Source organism: Bactrocera neohumeralis, chromosome 3 (assembly GCF_024586455.1).
Source record: "Bactrocera neohumeralis isolate Rockhampton chromosome 3, APGP_CSIRO_Bneo_wtdbg2-racon-allhic-juicebox.fasta_v2, whole genome shotgun sequence".
Classification (NCBI taxonomy): domain Eukaryota; kingdom Metazoa; phylum Arthropoda; class Insecta; order Diptera; family Tephritidae; genus Bactrocera; species Bactrocera neohumeralis.
The window spans coordinates 28442170-28466802 of NC_065920.1; the positions used below are offsets into that span (position 1 = coordinate 28442170).

The 24633-nt window shown below is 39.9% G+C and overlaps 1 protein-coding gene across 1 annotated transcript; it reads right to left on the minus strand.

The window, feature by feature from the left end:
• Positions 1-2350: 2350 nt before the first annotated feature.
• LOC126754219 (uncharacterized) lies at positions 2351-23642 on the minus strand. Its single transcript, XM_050466187.1, has 7 exons — positions 23260-23642; positions 11183-11282; positions 10554-10665; positions 8304-8460; positions 7871-7979; positions 6101-6343; positions 2351-4161 (listed from the first exon to the last, which is right to left on the minus strand). Exons 3-7 carry the CDS (start codon positions 10607-10609, stop codon positions 3377-3379), a joined length of 1350 nt encoding a protein of 449 aa, XP_050322144.1. The 5' UTR covers positions 10610-10665; positions 11183-11282; positions 23260-23642; the 3' UTR covers positions 2351-3376.
• Positions 23643-24633: the final 991 nt, after the last annotated feature.

A 24633-nucleotide genomic window follows, 5' to 3' on the forward strand; every position in this document is an offset into this window, starting at 1 on the left:
TTTGAATAAAATAAACTGATTTTGCCGAAAAAAACATTTGTTCTGTATATTTTTGTAAATCCTGTTTACTTTGGAACGCACCTTGTAGCATATACATAGCTGCCTTACAAACTGAATGATCTGAATCAAGTAGTTTTAATGAACTTTTTGTATTGGTTAAGGGTTTCGTTGCAACCGAAGCTATCGTTTTTTCGCGTTTATTTTTTTATCTGGAATTTGAGATTTTCTTAAGATATTCCGCCTTATGACCAAAAATTTTTAAAATCGAACCAAAACTGTTCAGCCTCCATTTACCGAATATGTGGACGCCAGTTCCCATTGCAAGTTTGTTTCGAAAATATTCGAATTTTTATCGAATACATCTGAGAGATATATTACAGAATTTTTTTTTCCTTTCTTTTCTTTTCAAAATCCTTTTTTTGACAGATCACAATGGAGTTGTGTTAAGCTGTCATGTTATTTTTGTTCCTTATTCTCATGGAAAGACTTACGCCTAAATAACACTGACAAATCGTTCAACTTTATTACGAAAATTCACGTTCTGTAAAGAATGTGATTCGCACACAACCTGTGGTCAACATAATCGGGCTACTGAGCGTACTATTCGCAACACCATCACCCATCTTGAGACCCAGCATTCATTATTGGATAATATTCGATCGAATAAAACACATCCGGCACGCAGCGATAAAAATATAGCAGCCGTAGCTGAGAGTATACGCGCAGACCATGGAGAGTCGATTCAACAGCTTTGGCAGCAACTCGGACTGACGTATAGAACGACTTAGTACATTTTACGTCGAGTTCTAAAATTGAGCGCATGCAAAATACAGTTCGTGCAAGAATTAAAGCCGCTCGACCTCCGCAAGCGACATCGCTTAGCGCTAAGGGCTTATGAAAAATTCTAAGAAGATCCGACATTTTCAAGCCAAATTTTGTTTAGCGAGGCCCATAGAGGCATGAGGCGACATTTGATTTCAACAAGACGGCGCCAATTCCCTCACATCGCTTCAGTCAATGGATTTATTGAGAGAAACTTCGGCGAGCAGATAATTTCACGTTTTCGGCCGTTCGATTTGCCACCAAGATCTTGTGATACCACACCGTTAGACTTTTTCCTGTGGGTATATGTAAAATATGACGAAATATCTCCAGTCATCAAACAAACAGTCGTCGCACTCGCGACTTGGCTCTCACGTCACTGTTGATAGTCATAACTTTGAAGTTGTAGATAATTTCGTCTATTTAGGAACCAGTATTAACACCACCAACAATGTCAGCCTGGAAATCCAACGCAGGATAACTCTTGCCAACAGGTGCCACTTCGGTCTGAGTAGGCAATTGAAAAGTGAAGTCCTCTCTCGACGAACAAAAGCCAAACTCTATAAGTCGCTCATAATTCCCGTCCTGCCATATGGTGCAGAGGCTTTGACGATGACAGCAACCGATGAGTCGACGTTACGAGTTTTCGATAAAAAGGTTCGGAGAAAGATTTATGGTCTTTTGCGCGTTGGCCACGGTGAATATCGCATTCGATGAAACGATGAGCTGTACGAGATATACGACGACATTGACACAGTTCAGCGAATTAAAAGACAGCGGCTACGCTGGCTAGGTCATGTTGTCCGGATGGACGAAAACACTCCAGCTCTGAAAGTATTCGACGCAGTACCCGCCGGAGGGAAGCAGAAGAAGAAGAAGACCTCCACTCCGTTGGAAGGACCAAGTGGAGAAGGACCTGGCTTCGCTTGGAATATCCAATTGGCGCCACGTAGCGAAAAGAAGAAATGACTGGCGCGCTGTTGTTAACTCGGCTATAATCGCGTAAGCGTTGTCTACGCCCATTAAGAAGAAGAAGATATGTAAAATCTAAAGTCTATGCGCACAATCCCGCTTGGAGTGAGGCCTTGGAACAAAACATCAAACGTGTCATTCGCCAGTTACCAGTCGAAATGATCGAACGAGTAAGCGAAAAATGGACTCAACGGATGGAACATCTGAGACCTAGCGGTCAACATTTGAAAGAGATAATCTTCAAAAAATAATGATCATTCAAATGATGATAAAAATTCTCAATTAAATTTGATGTTTCTGTGTTTTTTCCTTAAAAAAAGTAAGGATTCTCGAAAAGGGTCACGCTTTAATTCTTTCACGAGTTTGTCGGGCAAGGAATGTGGAATTCTTTCGTAACATCTTTAAAACAAAGTTTCGTAATAAAGTGTTTTCCCGGCTTTGATTCTGGCAAGTCGCTAGAGTATGACATGTTCGGTTACACCTGAACTTAGCTCTTCCTTACTTACGTTAAATAATTTTTTTTATTAAATAAAAAACAAAAATACAAAGTCAAAAATTCTTTTTAAGATTTTCGTTATTTATTTATTGGACTGAATTACATTCAAAATCGTCGTAACGAACATAATTAATCGATACACAGTAGTTTTTTTATGAAACTAAGTTCTGTTGAATGTTTGTAAAGGTGTGTAAATGACTCCATGGGAGACAATTCAAATATGCAAAATGCTTGCTGCCTTTTTCGATTTACAATTATTTATAAGTATTTATTGTTTCTTCGTGAATTTTCGGCACAAATTTGTGACTAAGAATGGACCAAAGTTTAAGTTTATTAGATTTGGTTTTTTACTTTTTATAATATTCACTTGTCACATTTCATAACCAAAATACAACTTTTTTGACAATTAACACTAAGTTTTTAAAAATTATAAAATTACAAAATATAACGAACTTAACACATTCGCGTGTGTGTCTAATATTATATTAATAATAAATATGTATGTGTTTATGTTTCTTCTTTCGAGTGTAACGTATAACTAGTCTATATGAATATACGCCTTTCTTGCTGTTCAAACAGAGCGTGTACATTCAGCTAACGGTTATCTATCAATTTGACTAATATTTACGTGTCTATTATAGTAGAACTACCGCTATGAAATTCGACTAATGTATTATATACCTTCGTTTTACTTCATTCTTTCTGCGAAATGAGATTATTGAGTAGGCATCTCCGAGATCAGCGATTAAAATCACTACTTACACATGTACACAGTTTCAACGCAACTACGCTTTCGTATGTATGTATGAATGCCAATAAACACGCAGTCATTTGTCGCTTGTCACGTGTCAGACACACGTCACGTGACAGACACAGATGCAACTAATTAATATCTACTACTACTTAGACAGAAGAATAGGCAGAGCCAGATGCGCTGATACGCAGAGAGAGCGAGAGAGAGAGAGAGAGTTTGAGAGGAAATGAGAGAGGCAAGGAGTTTATGGAAGTTTGTGAGTAGCACAAGTAGTGTTTTTGTGTAGTGGAAGTGTGAGAGAGAAAGCGGTAAACGCATGCACATTGTACGCCTTAAAGTATGCAGCATGAGCGTTCCATTTTCTTCTCCATCTTTGGCATCTCTTGTAGCGCCAGCTCGACATGCTTTCGCGCCAACCACGATTGCTTTTGCAGGCGATTCACAATAATTCGGTACGTGCCGATTATATCGCTACGTGGACCATTTTGTATGGAGGCACGCAACATTGCAGAGTTGACGCCCAGCTCGTCGAGCAGCTGACGCGCCTCATATTCCAGCGGTTTCACCAATGTCAAGTCATCGGTATCTGTTGGCAGCATGATAAAATCTCCCGTCTCAGCATCGTAGTTTTTGAAAAGCGGACAATCGATGACCACATCTGCATTCCATTGACGATTCTCACAACCGTTACCATTGGCCAATTGCCGTTCCTTCTCCAATTCCATTGGGCTAACTTTCTTCTTTAGCGTGCCGCAGAAGAAAGAACGTTTTGGCGTGTTTGGCTTTGATGGCTCCTTCGAGAGTTCGTTGGGCAGATCACGATTGATTTCGATCGGATGTAAAAAATTATCGACGAATACGCCGTCATTTTTGCGTGCATTCATATTAATTGGCGGCTTATTGGTCACCTCCATGTAGCGTTCGCGCAGTGAATACGATTTGCGCAGGCGTCGTGACTTTGAGCGCACCCAGAAACCGGAGCGCTTGACGGGCTTCGTACGTAAATTGATCTCATATTGCATGAGTTCGGCGCTGAGTTTTGGATAGCAAACGAATTGACTGGTGAGCATATCGTCAATGGTGGGACGACGTGCGGGTATGTGGATGAGGATGCGTTCTGAAAATAGAGTAATACAAATATAGTTATTAAAGAATAAAAATATTTAAATTAATAATTAATTTTTCTGTGACTCAGATTGATCTAAAAGGATATATATTATATTAAAATGCTCTTTTGAATATGACCAAATTGCAAATAAAATATATTGATGAAACATATATGTATATAACAAACCAAACCCGAGCGTTGCTTACTGATCGGTGGCGCCTTGCATAGCATCATGTAGGCTGATACGTTCTCTGGCTTTACGTCGATGAACAACGGCTGGATAACTATATGACATTTAACGGATTAACCAATGGACTGAAATTTATCAGACGTACTTGGCCGACGGCAGCACTAGAAGACACGCTGGAACTCGGACGCCACCGCCAGGTAATCAATCAAATAGCTAAACATACAATGCTTCAAATGACAGCAGAAGAGTATGGCAGAGGAAAGCAGCTCTTCACCCAGCATTACTAAAAAGTAAACACAAAGAAGATTGTTTCCCCCAGAAGTAATGCTGAATGAAGTAACTCAGCGTTTGATTTAAATACGAGTAAGGGATAGCACTAATAACTGGTGTATTAACGGTTCGAAAACCCCAGAACCCCGTCCCAAACATTCCATACCTATGAGACGTTTTCCGAGCATTTTCCAAACAAAAGTATTTGCTATAAAACTATAGCAATGAAAGTATTGTCATACTCAGTGATAGTCTAGCGGCACTTAAGGCGATTTCAGCTTAAGCGATTTCGTCGTTATTGGTGCAGCAGTGCATACAGCGCCGAACAGCCTATCAGTTGGCAACCAAATACACCTCGCCTGGGTGCCATATCATAAGGAGGTAGCTGAGAATAAACTAGCTGAAGAGAATGCCCCTCTGCACTTTCTTTCAGGATGGTAGCACCGGAATCCTGCATAGCAGTTGGTCCCCTTATCTTAAAGGAGTTGCTACGTAGTGAGGAGAAAGCCAGGAAAAGTGTTGGGAACAACACAGCAAAGCCACCTCACTAGGCTTAAAAGCGTAATCAATCTCTTGAGAGACAAATTCAAGCTACTTATGGTATTTTACATTGCTTATTATAGGCACAAGAAGGAGTCATTTAACAGGGGTAGAGGCTCTTGTGCAAACTGGCGGTGTTGCGGAAATTAGCAGTCTGTAGATGCAGGATCAAGGCCTTTGAATCTATGTATATAGAGATCACATCATCTCAATAGCATTCAGCAGTCGACTAGAATATTTAGTAAGTGTTTCGTTGTGACAGAGAGGAGAGCACTATAGAAATTAGGTCGCGCTGCAAGCTTCAAAAAGCCGTATATAATGTATAGTATATATTTATACCCTGAACAGGGTATATTAAGTTTGTCACGATGTTTGTAACACCAAGAAAGAAGCGTCGGAGACCCTATAAAGTATATATATAAATGATCATTATGTTGAGCTGAGTCGATTTAACCATGTCCGTCTGTCTGTCTGTCCGTCCGTCCGTCCGTCTGTATATATACGAACTAGTCCCTTAGTTTTTAAGATATCCTTTTGAAATTTTGCAAACGTCATTTTCTTTTCAAGAAGCTGCTCATTTGTCGGAACGGCCGATATCGGAACACTATAACATATGGCTGCCATATAAACTGAACGATCGGAATCAAGTTCTTGTATGGAAAACTTTCACATTTGACAATGCATCTTCACCAAATTTGGTATAGATTATTTTCTACGGCAACAATGTAATCTCCGAAAAAAAATGTTCAGATCGGATTACTATAGCATATAGCTTCCATACAAACTGAACACATAGTTACTAAAAGAATTCACCTGTGAAGGGTATATTAGCTTCGGTGCAGCCGAAGTTAACGTTTTTCTTGTTTTTACATAACTTTCATAAAATCGAATATATGTAGACAAGTTTTTTTTAAATATTTTTTATTTTTACCCTTAACAGATACTTACGGATAAGTCTTATGCATGGTAGACTCAACTGTCCGGGCAGCAGGTAGTCACCTTTCAATATCGCCGCCTTCAGACCCGGTATGGTGGGCGCTCGAAATGGCATATTACCGACAACCATAAAATAAAGCAAAATACCAAGCGCCCAAACATCCACCGGCGCGCCGACATAGTGATCATCGGAGAACAGTTCAGGAGCAGCATACGGGGGCGAACCACAAAATGTGTCCAGCTTCTGATTGGCACCTACAAATGTGAGGTTAGAAAATAAAAGAATTAGAAAAATCAAATCCAGAGCTCAGTTGTTTAGAAATAGATCTTTCTATGCACTTTATAATATCTTGCTTACAGCTACTTTATAATTTTACTGGTGATGCTTGGCTGAAGTATAAGTTGTAATTCCGTTCTTTCTTTTACATTTTTAGCTCAACAAAGTGCTCTTGTAGGTTGGAACTGATGTCGTGACAAGCTAATGACAAGGGCCAGCAAATGGATAGCCTTAAGGATTACTTTATTAAGATAAGTGAGCAAAAGGGTGAAAAAACAAAAATGGTAGATAACGAGTAGAAATGTGCAACTGAGAGTGGTTCACATACGTCAGCTTGCCCAAGGCTTTTGTCCAACTAAGGTGGTTCAACAAGCAAAGGTAATTTTTTTCAAGATATATTCAATTATCATCCGACAGTATTCTTGCTTTGCGGACTTACAAACTCGTGCAAGAATTGAAGCCGAACGACAAACAAGTGCATTTCACATTCGGTAGATGGGTCAAATCCAGGTGACCACCGAACCTGAAGTGATAATAATCCAGAAGCCATTGTTGAGACGCCGCTACATCCTTAAAAAGTCACTGTTAGAGGAGGAAATCATTGGTCCATATTTATAGAAAATGAAGCCTGCTATAACGTTACATTTAATGTGGAGCACTATTCATGATTAATAGCTTTTTCGTGCTAGAATTGAAGGATGCTGATTTGGATCATCTTTGGGTCCAACAAGACGGCGCTACATGCTATACAATCAACGAAACAATCAATTTATTAGAGGAAACTTGGGGAGCGCTGTATTTCGCCTCGTGGGCCTGTAGCGAGGCCTACGAAGTCGTGCGATTTAACCCTGCTTGACTGCTTGATGCGGCGTTACTTGAAGCCGCTTGCCAATGCAGTTAAGCTCGACGCGATTGACGCCTTGATAGAGAATATTCTGCGCGTTATTGCTGACTGCATTGTCTTCTTGAAAGCCACATGGTTCAAAAAAAAAAAATATCAGAGATGTTCGGAATTGTAGACGTGTGAACAGACGGGTAAAATAACAAATTTACCACAGTGCAACTGCTCTAGTGCTTCAGGGGTACTTAATTCGTGAAGAATCTGCACACTTTATTCGAAAGTAGTCTTGCGGGTTAATATACACAGCTTCAAGCTATAACAATGCGTTTTCAATATACATACTTCATAGTTATTGTAAGTACAGAGCTTCCAACCAACTACCGCTATTTATCTCAAAAATTTTTAATAATGTTCCGAATATTTCATTTGCTCCTAACTTAAACCAAATAAACCGCGTTCCAGGTACATGAATTATTCGCAACAACAAAGCTTTATGAAATATTTTAATAACTGAAATATTTTGCGCATTGGCCATCCATCGGCACGGTCTACTCACAAATAAGCCCTCGTCATTGAAAGCAACTTTGTTGGGAACAAATTATAATTCTTTACACTTACATACAGACAAACGCATATACACCAGCAGCACACCATTGTCACTCACCATTGATAAGTTGTGTGCTAAAACCGAAATCAGCCAGCTTCAAGCGATCCTCTGATAGCAATAGCACATTTTCAGCCTTAATATCGCGATGCACAAAGCCCAAGCTGTGCTGTAATTTATCACCAAACGCCAGGCGTAGACGGAAGCAGCGCGAAAACATGCAAAAACAAAAATAAATACAAAATGTTTGTAAGTAAACAGCAGAGGGGGACGAGTTGAAGGTAAACTGGGCAATAAGTACAGTGACAGAAAACACAAATCGCAATTTAATGGACAACTGGTCGCCAACACCGTCACATGGCAGACCGAGTGCTCCACTCAGTGTGTCCATTGGTATTGCCGCCGGCTGGTCGTCGCTGGCTGACTGCTTTCTGGCAGACTACTGTGATTGCCTGCGCCAACATAAAGTAAAATATAATTGCCAGCTGCTTACCATGTGTTTTACGGCTAACAACAGCTGCTTGAACAAGGGCGCAGCGTGTATCTCCCGCAGCGGGCCACCCTGGGTGATGTGATTGTAGAGCTCGCCGCCGCGTATCCACTCGGTGACAAGATATACACGTCCCAAAGTCTCCACCACTTCGAAAAGCCTGCGTCAGAGATAAAAGCGGAAAAGAGAGAAATAAAAAATGAAACTTATACAACAAGCACTCGATTGCACTATACATATGTACATATATAAAAGCTGATGCGGTGCAGAGCAGCGCAATAGGATGAAAAAGCGGGAGGAAACAGCAAAATGGCAGAGTCAACGTCGGATTTTTATGCCACTTTACCGTTACGTTGTTATTTTTCAGTTTACTCGGTTTTTCAAAACCAATGCACTGGATGCTGTAACTTGCAAAGGCTAGGAAACCGTTACACACTCATATATGATTACATGTATCTGCACTAGGGAGGTGTACACACACTCTCATATAAGCATAGATTGTTTTTCAAACAAATTCTGTCAAATAAGTGACGGTTTTTGTTTTTCGAAACAGTTGACTGAGGTCCGGGCTGACTATCACTGACTAAAAAAATGTATAAATTGAAGGAGTAGAGACTTTATCTCCAAGAACATGTTTTTAATTCGGAGATTTCTTTGCCAAATATTATTAAAACAATGCAATAGCTCTCGATGACAATGCGCCACGCTCTATGCCCACTGAAAGCAACTTCTATATATCATTTTTTAAGAATATCGTGTTCATTGCCGAAATCTTTTCTGAATTATTTGAAAAGCAACTTCTTCTTCTTCTTTACTGGCGCAGACACGTTATAGCAGAGTTAACAGCAGCGCGCCAGTCGTTTCTTCTTTTCGCTATTTGACATCAATTCGAGATACCAATTGCAGCCAGGTCCTTCTCCAGCTGATCTCTCCAACGGAGTAGAGGTCTTCCTCTTCCTCTGCCTCCACCGGCAGGTACTGAATCGAAAACCTTCAAAGCTGAAGTGTTCTTTTCCATCCGGACAACATGACCTAGCCAGCGCAGCCGCTGTCTTTTCATTCGCTGAACTATATCGATGTCGCCAAATATCTATTTTAAATAATTTGTTCTATCGACTGCGGTACTCGCCGTTGCCAATACACTAAAGACCCTAAATCTTTCGCAGAACCTTTCTCTCGAGCACTCCTAAGGCCCACTCATCAGATGATGTCATTGTTCTTGCCTCCGCACCATATAGCAGGACGGGAATGATGAGTGACTTGTACAGTTTGGCCTTTGTTTGTCGGGAGAGGGCTTTACTTTTCAAATGGCTTTTTAGTCCGAAGTAGCACCTGTTGGCAAGAGTTATTCCGCAATGGATTGGTTGATTCGCAAGGTTGATTTTGTTGATGGTGCTGATGCTGGCTCCAAGATAAATTAAATTATCCACGAATTCGAAGTTTTGATTGTAAACAGTGAGGTGCGAGCCAAGTCGGGAATGCGATGACTGTTTTTTTTGGTGACAGAAGATATTTGGTCTTATTCTCGTTCACAATCAGACTCATACGCTTCGCTTCCTTATCCAGTCTGGAGAAAGCAGAACTAACGGCGCGGTTGTTGAGGCCAATGAAATAAATATCATCGGCGTACTCCAGCAGCTGTATACTTTAATAGAATAATGTTCTTTTCTATTTAGGTCTGCAGCTCAAACTATTTTCTTCAGCAATAGGTTGAAGAAGTCGCACGATAGGAAGTCCGTTTGTCTGAAATCTCGCTTGGTATCGAACGGCTCGGAGATGTCCTCTCCGATCCTGACGGAGCTTTTGGTGTTGCTCAACGTTAGCTTGCACAGCCATATTGGTTTTACGGGGATACCAAGTCCAGACATAGCGGCATAGAGACAGTTCCTTTTCTTGATTTCGAAGGTGGCTTTTAAATCGACGAAGAGATGATGTGTGCCGATCTTCCTTTCACGGGCCGGGCAAAGCACTGTTCGGTTGAAATTTTCTGTATTTTATATAGAATTCACTAAGATTAAATGCCGACCACTTTAATATATTTTGCGACATCACAATTTTTGTCGCTCTCTGTGCCATATTTCATTTTCCACTCCATTACCATAAATATATTTCATCACATGACCGCAAAAGACAAGTTACTTATTTGACAGAGTGTGCGAGCAAAAATACACACCAATTTGCATGAGTTTCATATAGTCTGTTTACCCCTTTTTCACAGTATCCTGTCATTTTCCGCCCGCTTCGCCTTCTTACCTTAAAATATTGGGATGATGTACGCATTCGAGCGTCGCTATTTCACTGGAGAGCATACGCAACGCTTTCGCATCCAAGCCACCACGGTCAACTACTTTGATAGCCACTTTGTCTGCAAAGCAAAAAAAAAATAAAAAATAAAATAAAAATGGCAATCAAAGTGAATAAGAATAAAAGAGTGGAAAGCCACACAAAGTCAGAAGTGAGTCAGCTTTCTCTCGGCTGAGCCTTGAACAACAAACGATTGTACGGGCTTTGGCATTTACATGAATGGTACTCGACTTAATGGATATGTGATTTGAGTGAGGAGGACAAGTCTATGAGCATTTTTTTTGTGGAACACAGTGAAACTTCGAAACATGCAACCATAGAAATGTTTGGTGAACTTTGTGAAGTGTGCATTTTCTACTTTTAGGTGGTTTTGTTGTGAGACAAGGTCATAATACTGCTTTATGCATCATGTCTTTTTTACTAGTTAAGTAACTTACTTTAGTGATCTTTGAAATAGGAAATGGATGTAACTATTATTGTAAAAATTCTTAATGTTGATTTTAGCTGAGCTTTACGTTCTTAGCATACTCGCTTATAAACAAAGCCACAATACCATTTTCAGAACCTCGAGAGCTTACCGCGTGTTAGTTGGTGTACAGCTAATTTGACTTTGGAAAAGTTGCCACGTCCAATATCGCCGCAAAATCTGTAAAGACCGATGCGCCGGCCGATGGTTACCTGAGAGTTAAAATAAAGTAAAATTGAATTAATGTTATGATGAAAATTTGATAAAGAATTTGTTTACAAATATTTCCCGTTTTAATTGTTTGGTGCACACTACTCTATGATGCTAATAGTCGTATAAATTTTCACAAAAAATAAATTTTATCTCTTTGTGAAAATGTTAGACATTTAGAGTCTCAGATTTAAAGGATAGGTTAGGTAGTTTAAAAGGTCGTTTTTAAGAAAGATCTTAGATGCCACAAGGGACCAGCGTTATAAGCTGTTTAATTACAACACTGGTCCCTTGTGAGATGTGTCTAAAGGATAGTTCTTTAGGAACTAAACATCTAAAATTACATTCCTTTTTCTACAATATAATCTTTGAAAATATTTTTTATTCATAGAAAGCTACGTTTTAAGGAAAGAGCAAGATTTTTAATTTATTTTTTCGTTTTTTTTTTTCTTTTTCAAATATCTATGCAAAATGTTGTGCCTAAATTTACTGTCGATTGGAGCAAAATTGACGAAGATGTCGCTGTGTTTCATGAACAGGATCAGAGCTTCAAAATAAAATCGTTTTCCTTTCAACTAACAATATATTTGTGAATACTTATTATTTTACAATAACAAATTAACTATTTATTTTACAAAAATTCACGTTTTTCCTTCAAAGTTTTCTCAAAAAGTGAAAAATTTATATTTTGAAAAACTCCCAGCTTTACTTGGACGTAGCGATTATCCAAAGATATAATGTTGGTTCAGGTGTAAAGAACATAGTATATTAAGTTTATTATGAAGTTTGTAACACCAAGAAATAAGCGTCTGACCATGCATAAGAGGCAATTTTTTATAGGCAAAAGAAATTTCTAGAAAAACCTTATACATAAATATAATGAAGCTTTAAGAAGCTTCATTTTTAATATCAAGCAACTGGTTGGAACCTATCTATGCGAACTTCATAAGACTGAGTTACATCCCCGCGACCCGGAGACGAGTCAGAGCTACGATCGTCCCAAGGCTGTCAGACGCTAAGGATTTCAGACCCATCAGCCTCTACTCCTTCTAACAAACAACTCTCTAGAGACTGATGGACTGGTACATAAGGAGGCGCTTTCCGAGGGACCATATATCAGGGGCGTAATATGCTTATTGTAAGAGCAAGTCGAGCTGCAGAACTAAATAGAGAAAGTACCATCTTCTATAAGAGTGTACAACTGCTGGCGTATGCCGACGATATTGATATCATCGGTCTCAACACCCGCGCCGTTAGTTCTGCTTCTGGCAGTGAACGAGGGCAAGACGAAATATCTCCTGTCATCAAACAAACAGTCGTCGCACTCGCGACTTGGCTCTCACGTCGCTGTTGACAGTCATAGCTTTGAAGTTGTAGATAATTTCGTCTATCTTGGAACCAGCGTAAAAAGTACCAACAATATCAGCATGGAAATCCAAAGCAGGATTGCTCTTGCCAACAGGTGCTACTTCGGACTGAGTAGGCAATTGAAAAGTAAAGTCCTCTCTCGACGAACAAAAGCTAAACTCTATAAGTCGCTCATAATTCCCGTCCTGCTATATGGTGCAGAGACTTGGGCGATGACGGCAACCGATGAGTCGACGTTACGAGTTTTCGAGACAAAAATTCTGCGAAAGATTTATGGTCCTTTGCGCATTGGCCACGGCGAATATCGCATTCGATGGAACGATGAGCTGTACGAGATATACGACGACATCGACATAGTTCAGCGAATTAAAAGACAGCGGCTACGCTGGCTAGGTCATGTTGTCCGGATGGACGAAAACACTCCAGCTCTGAAAGTATTCGACGCAGTACCTGCCGGGGGAAGCAGAGGAAGGCCTCCACTCAGTTGGAAAGACCAGGTGGAGAAGGACCTGGCTTCGCTTGAATATCCAATTGGCGCCACGTAGCGAAAAGAAGAAACGACTGGCGCGCTGTTGTTAACTCGGCTATAATCGCGTAAGCGGTGTCTACGCCAATTAAGAAGAAGAAGAAGAGCAAGTCAGAGAATATTGCCCTGCATAATATCGTTTCATGACTTGAGAAAGCCATTGCGGTTAAGGAATTCATTGATATATAGGGAGCTTTAAATAACGTCCTACCGGAAGCAGTCGTAACTGCTCTGGACGGTCTTGGGGAGACATCCATCTGCGGCTCATCTTGGATAGGAAGCTGTCATGGAAGCCGAATATCGAAGAGAGATCAAAAAGGGCAAAGGTACTGCGTAGAGGAGCCATTGGCAAAAGGTGGGGTCTCTCACCGAAAGTGGCCCTCTGACTCTGCGACACCATAACGAAGCCCATTATGTTCTATGCAGTCTTTATGTAGGAGGGCTCTAGAAAACACCACACTTGCAAAGAAACCCAAGAGCATTCAACGAGCTGCGCTCATCAGCATGTGTGGTACCCTAAAGTTCACTCCAACCATGGCACTTAACGCTATGTTGCACATATTGCACGTATACATCGTCAGAAGGTGTTTGGTTGCTATAAGATCACTTACTTTGACTTCATACCAGATCAATTGAATCATGGAGTCGCCAAACCGAACTATGGCGCCTCTTTCTCTGTCCATATACCGGCGAGACAGTTATGGGTGGAAAGAAATCGTTAGAGGAGAAGGCAGTGAGCTTCTTTACGGATGGATCAAAGCTTGTGGGGAAGGTTGGTGTAAGGCTTTACTTTCAGGAGCTCTTTATCAACTCCAGATTCAGACTTCCTGTCTATTGCGATACGATTGTATTGCAAGCCGAAGTTACAGCCATTAAGGTAGCAGTAGAGTTACTGCTGCGGAGTGCAGACATGCCCAACCACTGAGATAACAAAGCGGCAATACTAGCCTTGAACTCATTAACAGTGTCTAACATCGCTATCAATAGGATCGAGTGCCTTTGTGATATGACTGGTATGGGGGACAGATCACAGCGGAATTGCAGGAAATTATAAAGCTAGCAAGAAAAGGCACCCTAGAACTGTTATCGGTAATGCAGGAGTGGATCGGTGCTCTTGTGTTCTACAACTAGATAGCTGGGCTTCACGAAAGCTTGGCCAGCTCTAGCCCACATCGGTACATGTGCTGTCGCAAAGTCTTTTGGCTCAAGATCGATCGCAAGATATAGTGTGATCACTTTGCCCTTAGTAAGCCTAACCTCTCCCTAGTTGTGAGGCTTTTAACAGGCCATTGCCCTATTGGCGGCCCCGCAGTAAGGCTGAATGGAAGAATACGGGGTGGAAACAACTCAACACTTCCTTCTTGACTATCCTGCGTTGATCAGACTCAATCACTTGGGAGCGCACACCATCAGACATCCCACCGAACTGACGGAAATGGAAATTAAACATCTGTGCAAAGTTGTTTTGGCTCACTAAGCATTTTGCTAATTTATAAGTTCAAACACAGGAGCTCTTCTTTTCTATGGCGTCACAAAGGACTGTATGTAGCAGTCTACGTACGATCTTTGATCAGCCATCTAACCTAACCTAACGATGACATATATCATAGTGCTGTCATAAGTCTTTGGATTTTTTGCAATAGCAGGTATCTTAATCTTTCTGGTTGTTAGAATAAAAGATAAGTGGTTTATGTTGACCCCATATTACTTAGCAAATTAGTGTGTCTTCCTATCCAGAAGGTTTTTAAGTCTATAGCAGCTAGTCAATAAAGCGAATGAGCGTCATTAGAAAGATCAGCTGGAAAACTACCGGCGAAATGTATAGTTTTGTAGATTACTGTTATTTCTAAACAAATTTAATATTATAAGTAAGTAATAATAACTAATCTAAGCTATTATTATAATCACTTCAGGAATCAAAGGGAGAGTTGTGACTTGTGACTTATCAGGATTGCCATTATCGTATTATCCATTTAAATTATACACTTATGAGACCAAATGTTGATAAGAATTGCCTTAAACTCTGACTAGCAGCTAATTTAATTTACTTGTCAATATATCTGCTATGCCCGCATCTAAAACATTTTGTAATCGCTAATTTCAAGCAACAAAGCAGTATGCCACTTAATGCACCTTAAATACCCATGAGCTTACATGAACGTTTATTATTCAAATGAATGCACCCATACACATGTAGCAGTATACCATATTGCAGTATATAGATATGTAGATATCGTGACTTAAACGCCATGGGTTGCTTATTAACGGTATCTAATTATTATTGATTATCACCTACGCTTGCTAAGTGAAATTCATATCAGTATTATAAACATACACATTGTGTTGCACCATAAGTACATTGTGTATATATTTGTGTACATATTAATCTTATACATGTATGGAACGTGAACATAAAGCGATTGAATTTCACATCACTCATACGCCCCGGTCGCCAGTGCTCCCTGTGTCAAATCGTTGTAAAGTCGCTTGTGCTTATCATCCTCAGCCTTCTGCTGTTGACAACTTGAAAATGTCAAATACTTGACACGTCAATCGAGCTTTCATATGCTGCAGATGGAAGGGTATTTGTGAAATATATGGTAAATCAGGAGATTTCATGAGAAAGATTTGAAGGGTGCATTTTTTCGTTATTTCCGGGTTTTCTGTCCCATTTTATCCTATCTTTAATATATATTATATTACATTTACTATTGTCTATGTAGATAAGGTTGCTCTCATAGTTAAGGAAGAATTCCTGGTACCGTTTACGAGTTAACACAAGGGAGACCCAATGTGGGAGCTAGCTGAGCCCAGGTGTCAATTCAAATAAAACTGAACTGGTTGTATAATCCAGGTGATGTAAAATCCGGGATGCACGCCTTTCTTCTCTGGGGGACTCTCGGCTTCACCCTGTCGAAAAGGTGATAGAAAACTATCATGGAAGACCAATGTTGAAGAGAGAAACAGAAAGGAATTAGTTGCCTTATATTGATGTAAAGGAGTTATTGGGAAGCTGTGGGGACTCTCACCAAAAGTTGTGTTTTAGTTTGAATAACCGTAGTTATGCCAATAACTTTCTGTGGTGTATTTGTCTGGTAGAGGACGCTCGGTAAGGCCACACTCACTAAATAGGTAGAATGTGTTCAACGAGCGACTTTCATTGATATCAGTAGTGGACTAGATATAAAACCGATTATGACACCAAATGCCATTCTACATGTAGGACCCGTGGACATAGCCGCCAAATGCATTGCTGAGAATGTTGCTATCAGACTTCAAGAAGCTGGGCACGTTAAGGGTCCCAAAGAGGGGCATTCAGCAATCCTCTCCCATCCCGGATAACTCAGACCATTGCGTCAAGTAAACTTCTCATAGCGGCATCTTCTCCATGTACATACCTCCGAGGGATATGTGGGTGTGTCGGGGTCTCTGGATAGGCGCAGTGAGCTTTTCGTTTTTTTTTATTTTCTATCAAGGTAGCAACAAATGCACTTCTCCGAAGTGCGGTTACTTTTAGGGAGATATTCATTCACTCCGATGGCAGATCTGCTATACTGGAGCTTGATTTAGAAGCTTCAAAAAATCGATTTTTTGTTTTTTGCTTAAATCTCTTTAAAAAATATTTAAGAATATGTCCCCAAAGTTATAGATGGAAATTCGAAATATTTTCGAAGCTAGAAGGAAAATAGTGACCGAGCGTCTAGCAGATACATATATGAGCGATTGGGCAGAAAGCGAAAGCTTTGACGCGCGATTTCTCGTTTTTTCATTTTTATAGATAGAAAAAAAACTAAACGTCGGATCGAATTGGGGCAAAATTTATTATCTTTGGCATTAAATTATCTTCTATTTAAACTAAAAAAAAACTAAGAAAAGTCATGTTTGAACATATTTTTAAACAACATAAAGTGGAAAATTTTTGGCAAAAACCCAATTTTTTTTTTCAAGTTTTAAAAAATTGTAGAATTTTACACTTTTTTTAGAACTTTTTTAGTTTAACTAGAAGATATGTTATTAAAAAATATGAATCTATTTAAATTTTTTGTTTGCGATAGAAATTGCGACCTGCATCCTGCCCGCCGTTCGGCAAATGCCCTTGCGAGATGCATCGGGGAATTGCTTCCCAAAAGCAGAATATAAAAGATTTTGTATTCAAACAATGTGAGAATGATGTTTAAATATATAACTATAAGCCTCAGAAATTTCGTTTTAATCAATTAATTCTTTCCAACCTAAAGACATCCTCAAAAAAGTCGATTTTTTGAAGCTTCTAAATCAGGCACCCCCCTTAATACTCGGAAATTGTAGAGTCGATGAAAAAACACCCTTAGCCAAATTCGAATCTATCAAAATGGAAACGAGCAGTTCTCCTCCATTTTTGTACCTTTGGACGCTAAATCTATGAGTTTCACGCGAGTTCAGCAAGCGTTGGTCAACAACCAGCACTTGTGGTGTTGCGAATATTTTCTGGCCCATAGTGGTCTAGCTCTTATCAATATTCGCATCATCGCAATGTTAGGTGAATACTTTCCCTTTGTCACTCAGACTATTTAACTACTTAACCTAAGGAGAGTGTATACATATATGTATATATATACATATGTATATAGGATTTACAAAACACAGCTCCTGCTCAAAGAGCCCTAAACCGTATGACCTTACCAACTTCACTTTTATCAATTATTCGCACACGTATTAAATTTAAGTGCACAAAGGGAACGAACAGTTTCATTCTCTCACTTTATGCAAATTTACCCACAGCGCGAAGTACATTGTTGTTGTTGGTGTTTACTTGTTGTGCAGCTGCTTCTTTACATGAATATGTAAAGCATATGTAGCTTTCGGAGGTTATCAGCCGATTGCCAGATCAAAGCCAGGTGTTGCCACCTTACCCAACACGCTGGCCAACATGATGTTCTTACCAACATCATATTGCCTTGCTTCCGACTTCACCAATCCGTTACTGCGGTTTTACCTTTCTTTGTGCTATTTACCGTTGCTATTGCTTTAATTGCTTCAATCGCGATTTGCATGCATCGAATTTGTGCGGCTTTTACGGCAACCAGTCCTGCCCGAAGGCAAAGATGGAAAAGAGCAAAGTGCCCCTACGAATTACATTTATCCATCTAGTAGAGGCACAAACTGGCGACCATGCCGACATATGTACTTGAATTTTGGTGTTGCTTGTAGTTGTTATTGTTGTTTAAGTACACATGATGAAACATACGAGCATTACAGTTATAACAATATTTGCACAAGTCGGTACACAATTAATCCATCAGAGGAAATTACACATTTTTTCATTATTAAATTTAAACGCCTCAGTGATTGCGTGCCGAGTGGTCGCCTGGTAACAGCCAACAACCCCACCCTGTTGCGTTTGTGCTTTGACCAAAGTTCTTACACTTCAGCGCTCAGCTTTCATTACCAAGGCAACTTGACAGCGTGCTTTATTGCTGTTTCTATGCATTTTCGTTGCCATTGTTGTTGTAATTTCGTAGCTTTGGCTTAACGCCTGCGGGTCATGACTGTTCGACTCGGCGCAATAGCCATGTTAAATGCATGCATGAATGTGTCTTATGTGCGGTAACGGGGCGCACACAAGTTGTTGGAATGGCCGATAGGAAATGCGATTGCAGTTCCTCTTGTAATTTTGAGTCTAAAGTATGTTTTCCTTCGTTGTGATGTTCGCGGGTATATTAAGTTTGCCACGAAGTTTGTCACAACCAGAAGAAAATGTCGGACACCTTATAAAATGTATATGTAAATAACTGATGAGCGTGCCGAGCTTAGTAGATTTAGAGATGTCTGTCTGTATAAACGCGAACTGGAAATTCAGTTTTTGTCGTTCCTTTCCTCACAAAAAGCTGCTAATTTGTCGGAAACACCGTATCGGACCACTATAGCATATAGCTGCCATGCAAACTGATCGGTCAAAACCAAATTTTTACTGTTTGGCACGAATTGGACATTCCTGGTGTAGCCAGATCCTTTTCCACCTGGTCAACCGTTGCCAATTCGCAAAGGACCATAAATCTTCCGCAGTATCCTTCTCTCGAAACTCGTAACGTCGACTCATCAGATGTTGTCATCGTCCATGCCTCTGCATCATAATGAGGAATAATGAGTGACTTATAGAGTTTGGTGTTTGGTCGTCGAGAAAGTACTTTACTTCTTAATTGACTACTCAGTCCAATGTAGCACCTGTTGGCAAGAGTTCTTCTACGTTAGATTTCGTGGCTGACATTGCTATGGGTGTTAACACTGATTCCAAGATAGCCGAAGTTATCTTCGGCTTGGAAGTTATGACTGTCAACAATGACTTGAGACCCAAGTCGCGAGTGCGACAACTGTTTGTTTGATGACAGTAGATATTTCGTCTCGCCTTCGTTCAATATCAGACCCATTTGCTTAGCTCCTTACCCAGTCTGGAGAAAGCAGAACTAACGGCACCGGTGTTGGGAACTAACCCCCGGTAATAATATCAATATCAGCTGTACACTCATATAGAAGATTCAGCTTTGCAGCTGGAATAATTTTCTCCAGAAGAAGATTGCAGAGTTCGAACGATAGGAAAACGCGTTGTCTGAAATCTCGTTTGGTATGGAATGACCGACCTTGACGGAGCTTTTGGTACCGCTCAACGCCAGTTAACACAACCTTATTAGTTTTGAAGGATGGGGTCATATGTCGAAGTTCACGCAAGTCAGGAAAGTTGTTCGAGCACCATGCAGTTGGGAGTGGCCAGAAACAATTATTTTACATATGGCTCAAGTAGATCACGACTTCCGGTCTTAGACCAAGTATCTTTTGGTAGCCAAAGAACATCCGTTTGGAAGCGAGCTAAAGTGAGAAGGCGAACCTTCCGTCATCAGGGTTGTGCGCTGGGTTTGGGATCCGCCACGTAAAAAGCACCCCCCATGAACAGGAAACAACAGCCTCGGATGAGAGACCCCCTTTTGATGACGACTACGGAAAACGCTAGGTCGTAATGCATATATATTTTATTTAGTGGAATATTAAAACGACACTCTTACTTATCTTTACTCAAAATTATATTACTTTTAAGAAAAGGATGGTAATTTGAAATTTCTCCCAGAAAACTCGTTGGAATCTCGCTACCTAGATACCGACTAAGTAGATCTGATAACAGAAATAAGGCGCTAAAACTTTCTTGTAAAAGAAATGCTCAAAATGATACCAGCTTTGCAGTCGCACTTGAACTCTCTCTACGGACATCCAACTAAACTTTTTATAATTGAAGCAGAATTTAAAAGTGCTTGTCATCTGTTGTACATTTTTTTCGAATAATTTTTTAAGGTGTTCAGAAATCTATGTTCTAGGTGCTTCTGTGTTGCTGAGTACCCGGCTAACTAGTATTTTAAAACAGGTTGTAGTTTTGTTTCACCAGTAATTGGTTAGGCATGAAAAACAACCTACAGAAGAAGTTAGACATGAAAACAGCGACACATTTTCTATGATCCTATATAACCTACATATATTACATGTATTATCATTAATTTTACATCAAAGCCGTTTACCGTTGCGCATGCACATAATATAATTTGCAAAACTATTTTTATTTTTCGGTCCACTATTTCTGCCTTCATTATGAGCAAATTGCTTTATTTTTGCATTTTTGCTGCTTTATCGTTTGCCGACAATTACGGCAATTGGATTTCGGTACAATAAAAATAAATACAAAAACATTTGCAAGCCCATTTTGTAATTTTCCTCCCTAACCACGCGCTCAGTGCGGAAAAGCCTTACAAGTTCGACGTGTTCGACAGTTTCTACGTTCAAGTCCAAGTTCAAAGCTGTCGATGTGCCGCTATTTGTGGGGTTTGTCGCACTTTACTATATACTCATGCTTAAACACGGTCTATTAGGTTCATAGACCTCTTTATCTGCTACATGCCGTTGCGGCAGTGCAAATATCTACACCTACATAGTTGCGGCAGTGAACGAAAATGTAAAGGTATAAATTATCGACCACGGCAATGTGCCCCATATCTACACCTACATAGCTATTGTACGAGGAACACGAAAGAACGAATGAAAATGTAAAGGTATAAATGAGAATTGCGCAATCGACCATGAAATATAGCCACATGTGCCCCACGAATGTTTAAGGGTGCGGAATTAAGGAAATGGCTTTGAGGTATTCAACATACATATATATTAATCGGCTTATCAGCCTACGAAATAAAGACTTATAATTCCTTTAGATATGTCATAATATGAGTTAAATTGTAGTACTACAAGTATTTTCAATGGATTACTCGTATTTATGCTAACTAAAGAATGGGACAGCTCACTACTGGACTGAGTCTAAGACCAAATCAGCCAGTGTTGGTCAACTGCCCACTAGGGAAGAATACATCATAGAATCATCTCAACACTTCCTTCTCGAATGTTCCATATTTGCCAGTTCAAGGTGAAAACTTCTTGGATCACACACTAAAAGGCGTTTTTGCTGATAGCTGAAATTCTAGTACAGAAGTTATTTTGCTTGTCTTCACAAAGGACTGTCATCAGTCTAAGTGTGATCTTCCGCCATGCTGAGTGATCAGCCATCTTTCGTAACCTAACCTAATGTACTCTAATATATCGTTATTATATTAGAGTACATTAGGTTAGGTTACTATAATACGATGATTTCTTAAAACTAAAGGTTCAAGTTTCCATCATACACCTGTATCTTAATTAAACTTTTCAATGAGATGCCAAGTTTAATTAGCTTTCACTTATAGAAAACTTGTTTCTCCTTGAGTAAGATAATTTAGGTTACGTTAGGTAATGAATAAACCTATTTGGACTGCTAGCGATGCTTGGCCGTTGCCCGAAACACCTAGGTTTGGATCAAAAGACTTTGCCATAAATTTATTCAGGCGACGAAAATCAATTTTAGCTAATTCACAGGATAGAATATGTTGCAATTAAAATGCTTCAACCTTGGTCTAGCGAGCCCTGGACAGTCAAGAAGAAAGTGTATAGATGTTTCCATCTTATCTTCTTTCCTCAACCTTGATAAGTTGCGTCCTCCAAAATTTTTAGTCTCATCGCAAGAGTGGGAATGGGACAGTGTCCAGTTAGAACATCTATCATTTGCCGCTAAGTGAACCCTGTTAAAGTGGACCTTTTAAGATCCACTCTGGACCAGAAGTCTTTTGCAACCCCACAAGCGCTGGTTGCTGACTAACACTTACTGAGCTCACGCTTCCATTCCCTTCCTGATGAAGGTGCCATTTCTTGTAAGCTCATCGACTTTACAGCTTCCAACGATTTTGCTGTGGCTAGGCACTCAGACAGGTTTAATAAGCAATTAACTTATTTCTACTGCCAGTGAGGTCAAGTACTCTTTGACTAGTTTTGAGTTCACTGTCAGTGAGCTGCATAGCAGCTCAGCTAACGGAGTGGATGCATACCTCATAAAAAGAAGCCGTACTTCTGCTTGCTTGAAAGAGACTATAGTTCTCTGGCTCTCTGAAACAATTTAAGTAAAATGGCTTTAATAATAAATTGAGCCAAGGGATCGCCAAAAATTTATATCAAATCTGCTTGCTGAAGTCAGATTAATGAAAAGAAAGTGACGGTAACGGTGCGAGAAAATCAACAATGGGTGAAAATTGTGAAAATTGAGAAGAGAGAGCGCCTTGAGTACTTCAGTTTCATGGTAAGTTATTGCCTTGGTATCTACTTCTCTTATTAGAAAAAATACTTAAATATTATTCTATTGTCCTAGCTCTTGGTATTTCCTCTCGCTAACAATTCAGGATTTGAGTCTATTGCTCTCTCGTTCTCTTATTGTAGCGACCATAAGAAAGCAATGAATTATATTTCATTAAAGTATTTGAAGAGAGATGACTTACTACTTTTTCTAATACCATATTCTTCTAAAAATTTCCCGTTATTAATTACTTGAACAGTACGCTGTTTCACCACACCTGCTAACTTAGAGGATACAAAACTTAACGCAATTGAGTGCTCCTAATTTTTGTGTACTTTATATTTCCCTATCCCATTTCTTTTAACAACTTTAGCTATTTATTTTAATCTCCCTCCTCATTCGGGCGCGCAATTACCTCGTGTCCGCATCTTGGATCGCACTGCAGCGCTTTCGTTAGCCGCTGGTAGGGCGGTGTGGCGGGTGGACAGGGCGGCGGCACTAGCACTGACTCGTGATAATCACCTGTGGTATCCACGACTGCTGTTTTGTTGATGGCACCTTTTACACCGAAATACACAATGTCGTAACAAGAAACAAAACAAAGTGCAAATACGCCGTCAGTCGGCTGGCGTTGAGCGAAAAAAACGGCGTTCCTAAACGGATAAACGCGACTGCTAGGCTGCCGTGGAATAATATCAAGCAAGACACTAAGCGTTCGAAGGAATTCGGTGTGGGCAGAGCAGGTCGTCGTGTGTCTGCGGCGGATGTTCTTGGTTGCTGACAATCGCTTGTTGACCTCTTAATGTTGTTGTTTAACTTAGTTGTTATGGCTTTCTTTATTGCTGGCGCTATTTGCTCTATTTTGCGCCCTAATTTGTTTCTATTTTTCTTTGTTTGTTGACGCGCAAAATTTTGGCTATTTTTTTATTAGACAATGTCGCTATTTGCCGTTTTATTGACAGTTGTGTCGTGGAACTGCTATGTATAACGGTTAATTCCAATTTGGCTCAACGCCTTTCATGCCGCAGCCAATTTGCCGCTAAGACATCAGCGCATACCTTACTTAGTCCCTTGTCTACTCGCTGGCTTGAGCGCCTTGCAATACGGAGGTGCTGTAGAGGTATCCTCGACAGGTTTTCACTTGTGACACTTTAGTTCGAGCACTCGTTTTAAGCTGAAATCAAAAGAAATGTAGTGAAAGTTTTTGTTAAAGCAGATTTTGGTAGATGCATCAATAAAGTTAAACGTAGCTAATATTTAAACTTATTTCTTATTTAGAATTTTTAAAGACTACGTATGATTTTTAGGGTGGACTGGTTTAGGTTAGGTGGACTGTCCTTAATTACTACGCTAAATATGAGCGCGATCTTTCAACCAGTACAGAACAAACAATTTGTCTCAAATCGTTGCAAGTGTTGGAAAAGGCCTACTGTGATACATGCATCATACTGGACGACCTTCGAACTCTTCAACTGATGAAAATATGAAAAAAAGTAAGGGATATTGGGCTGGAAAGTCATCAGGCAAAAGCCCAACATCTTTCGCGAGTCCATTTAAGGGATTTTGGTAGATATTTTGTATATGAAACGACTCGTACCCATAAAGTTGATTTTTCTTTTCAAAAAGAGTACCGTAAACAGCTCTCTGTGAAAATCTTTGATCGTGCAATTCTTCGTAAAATTAAGTGTTTCTGACGTTTTTTGTTAGTCGGTTAACCCGACATTCATGGGAGCATTATAATTCGACCTCTGAACTGCCATGAGTTTGACAAAAAAATAGCAATCAAAAA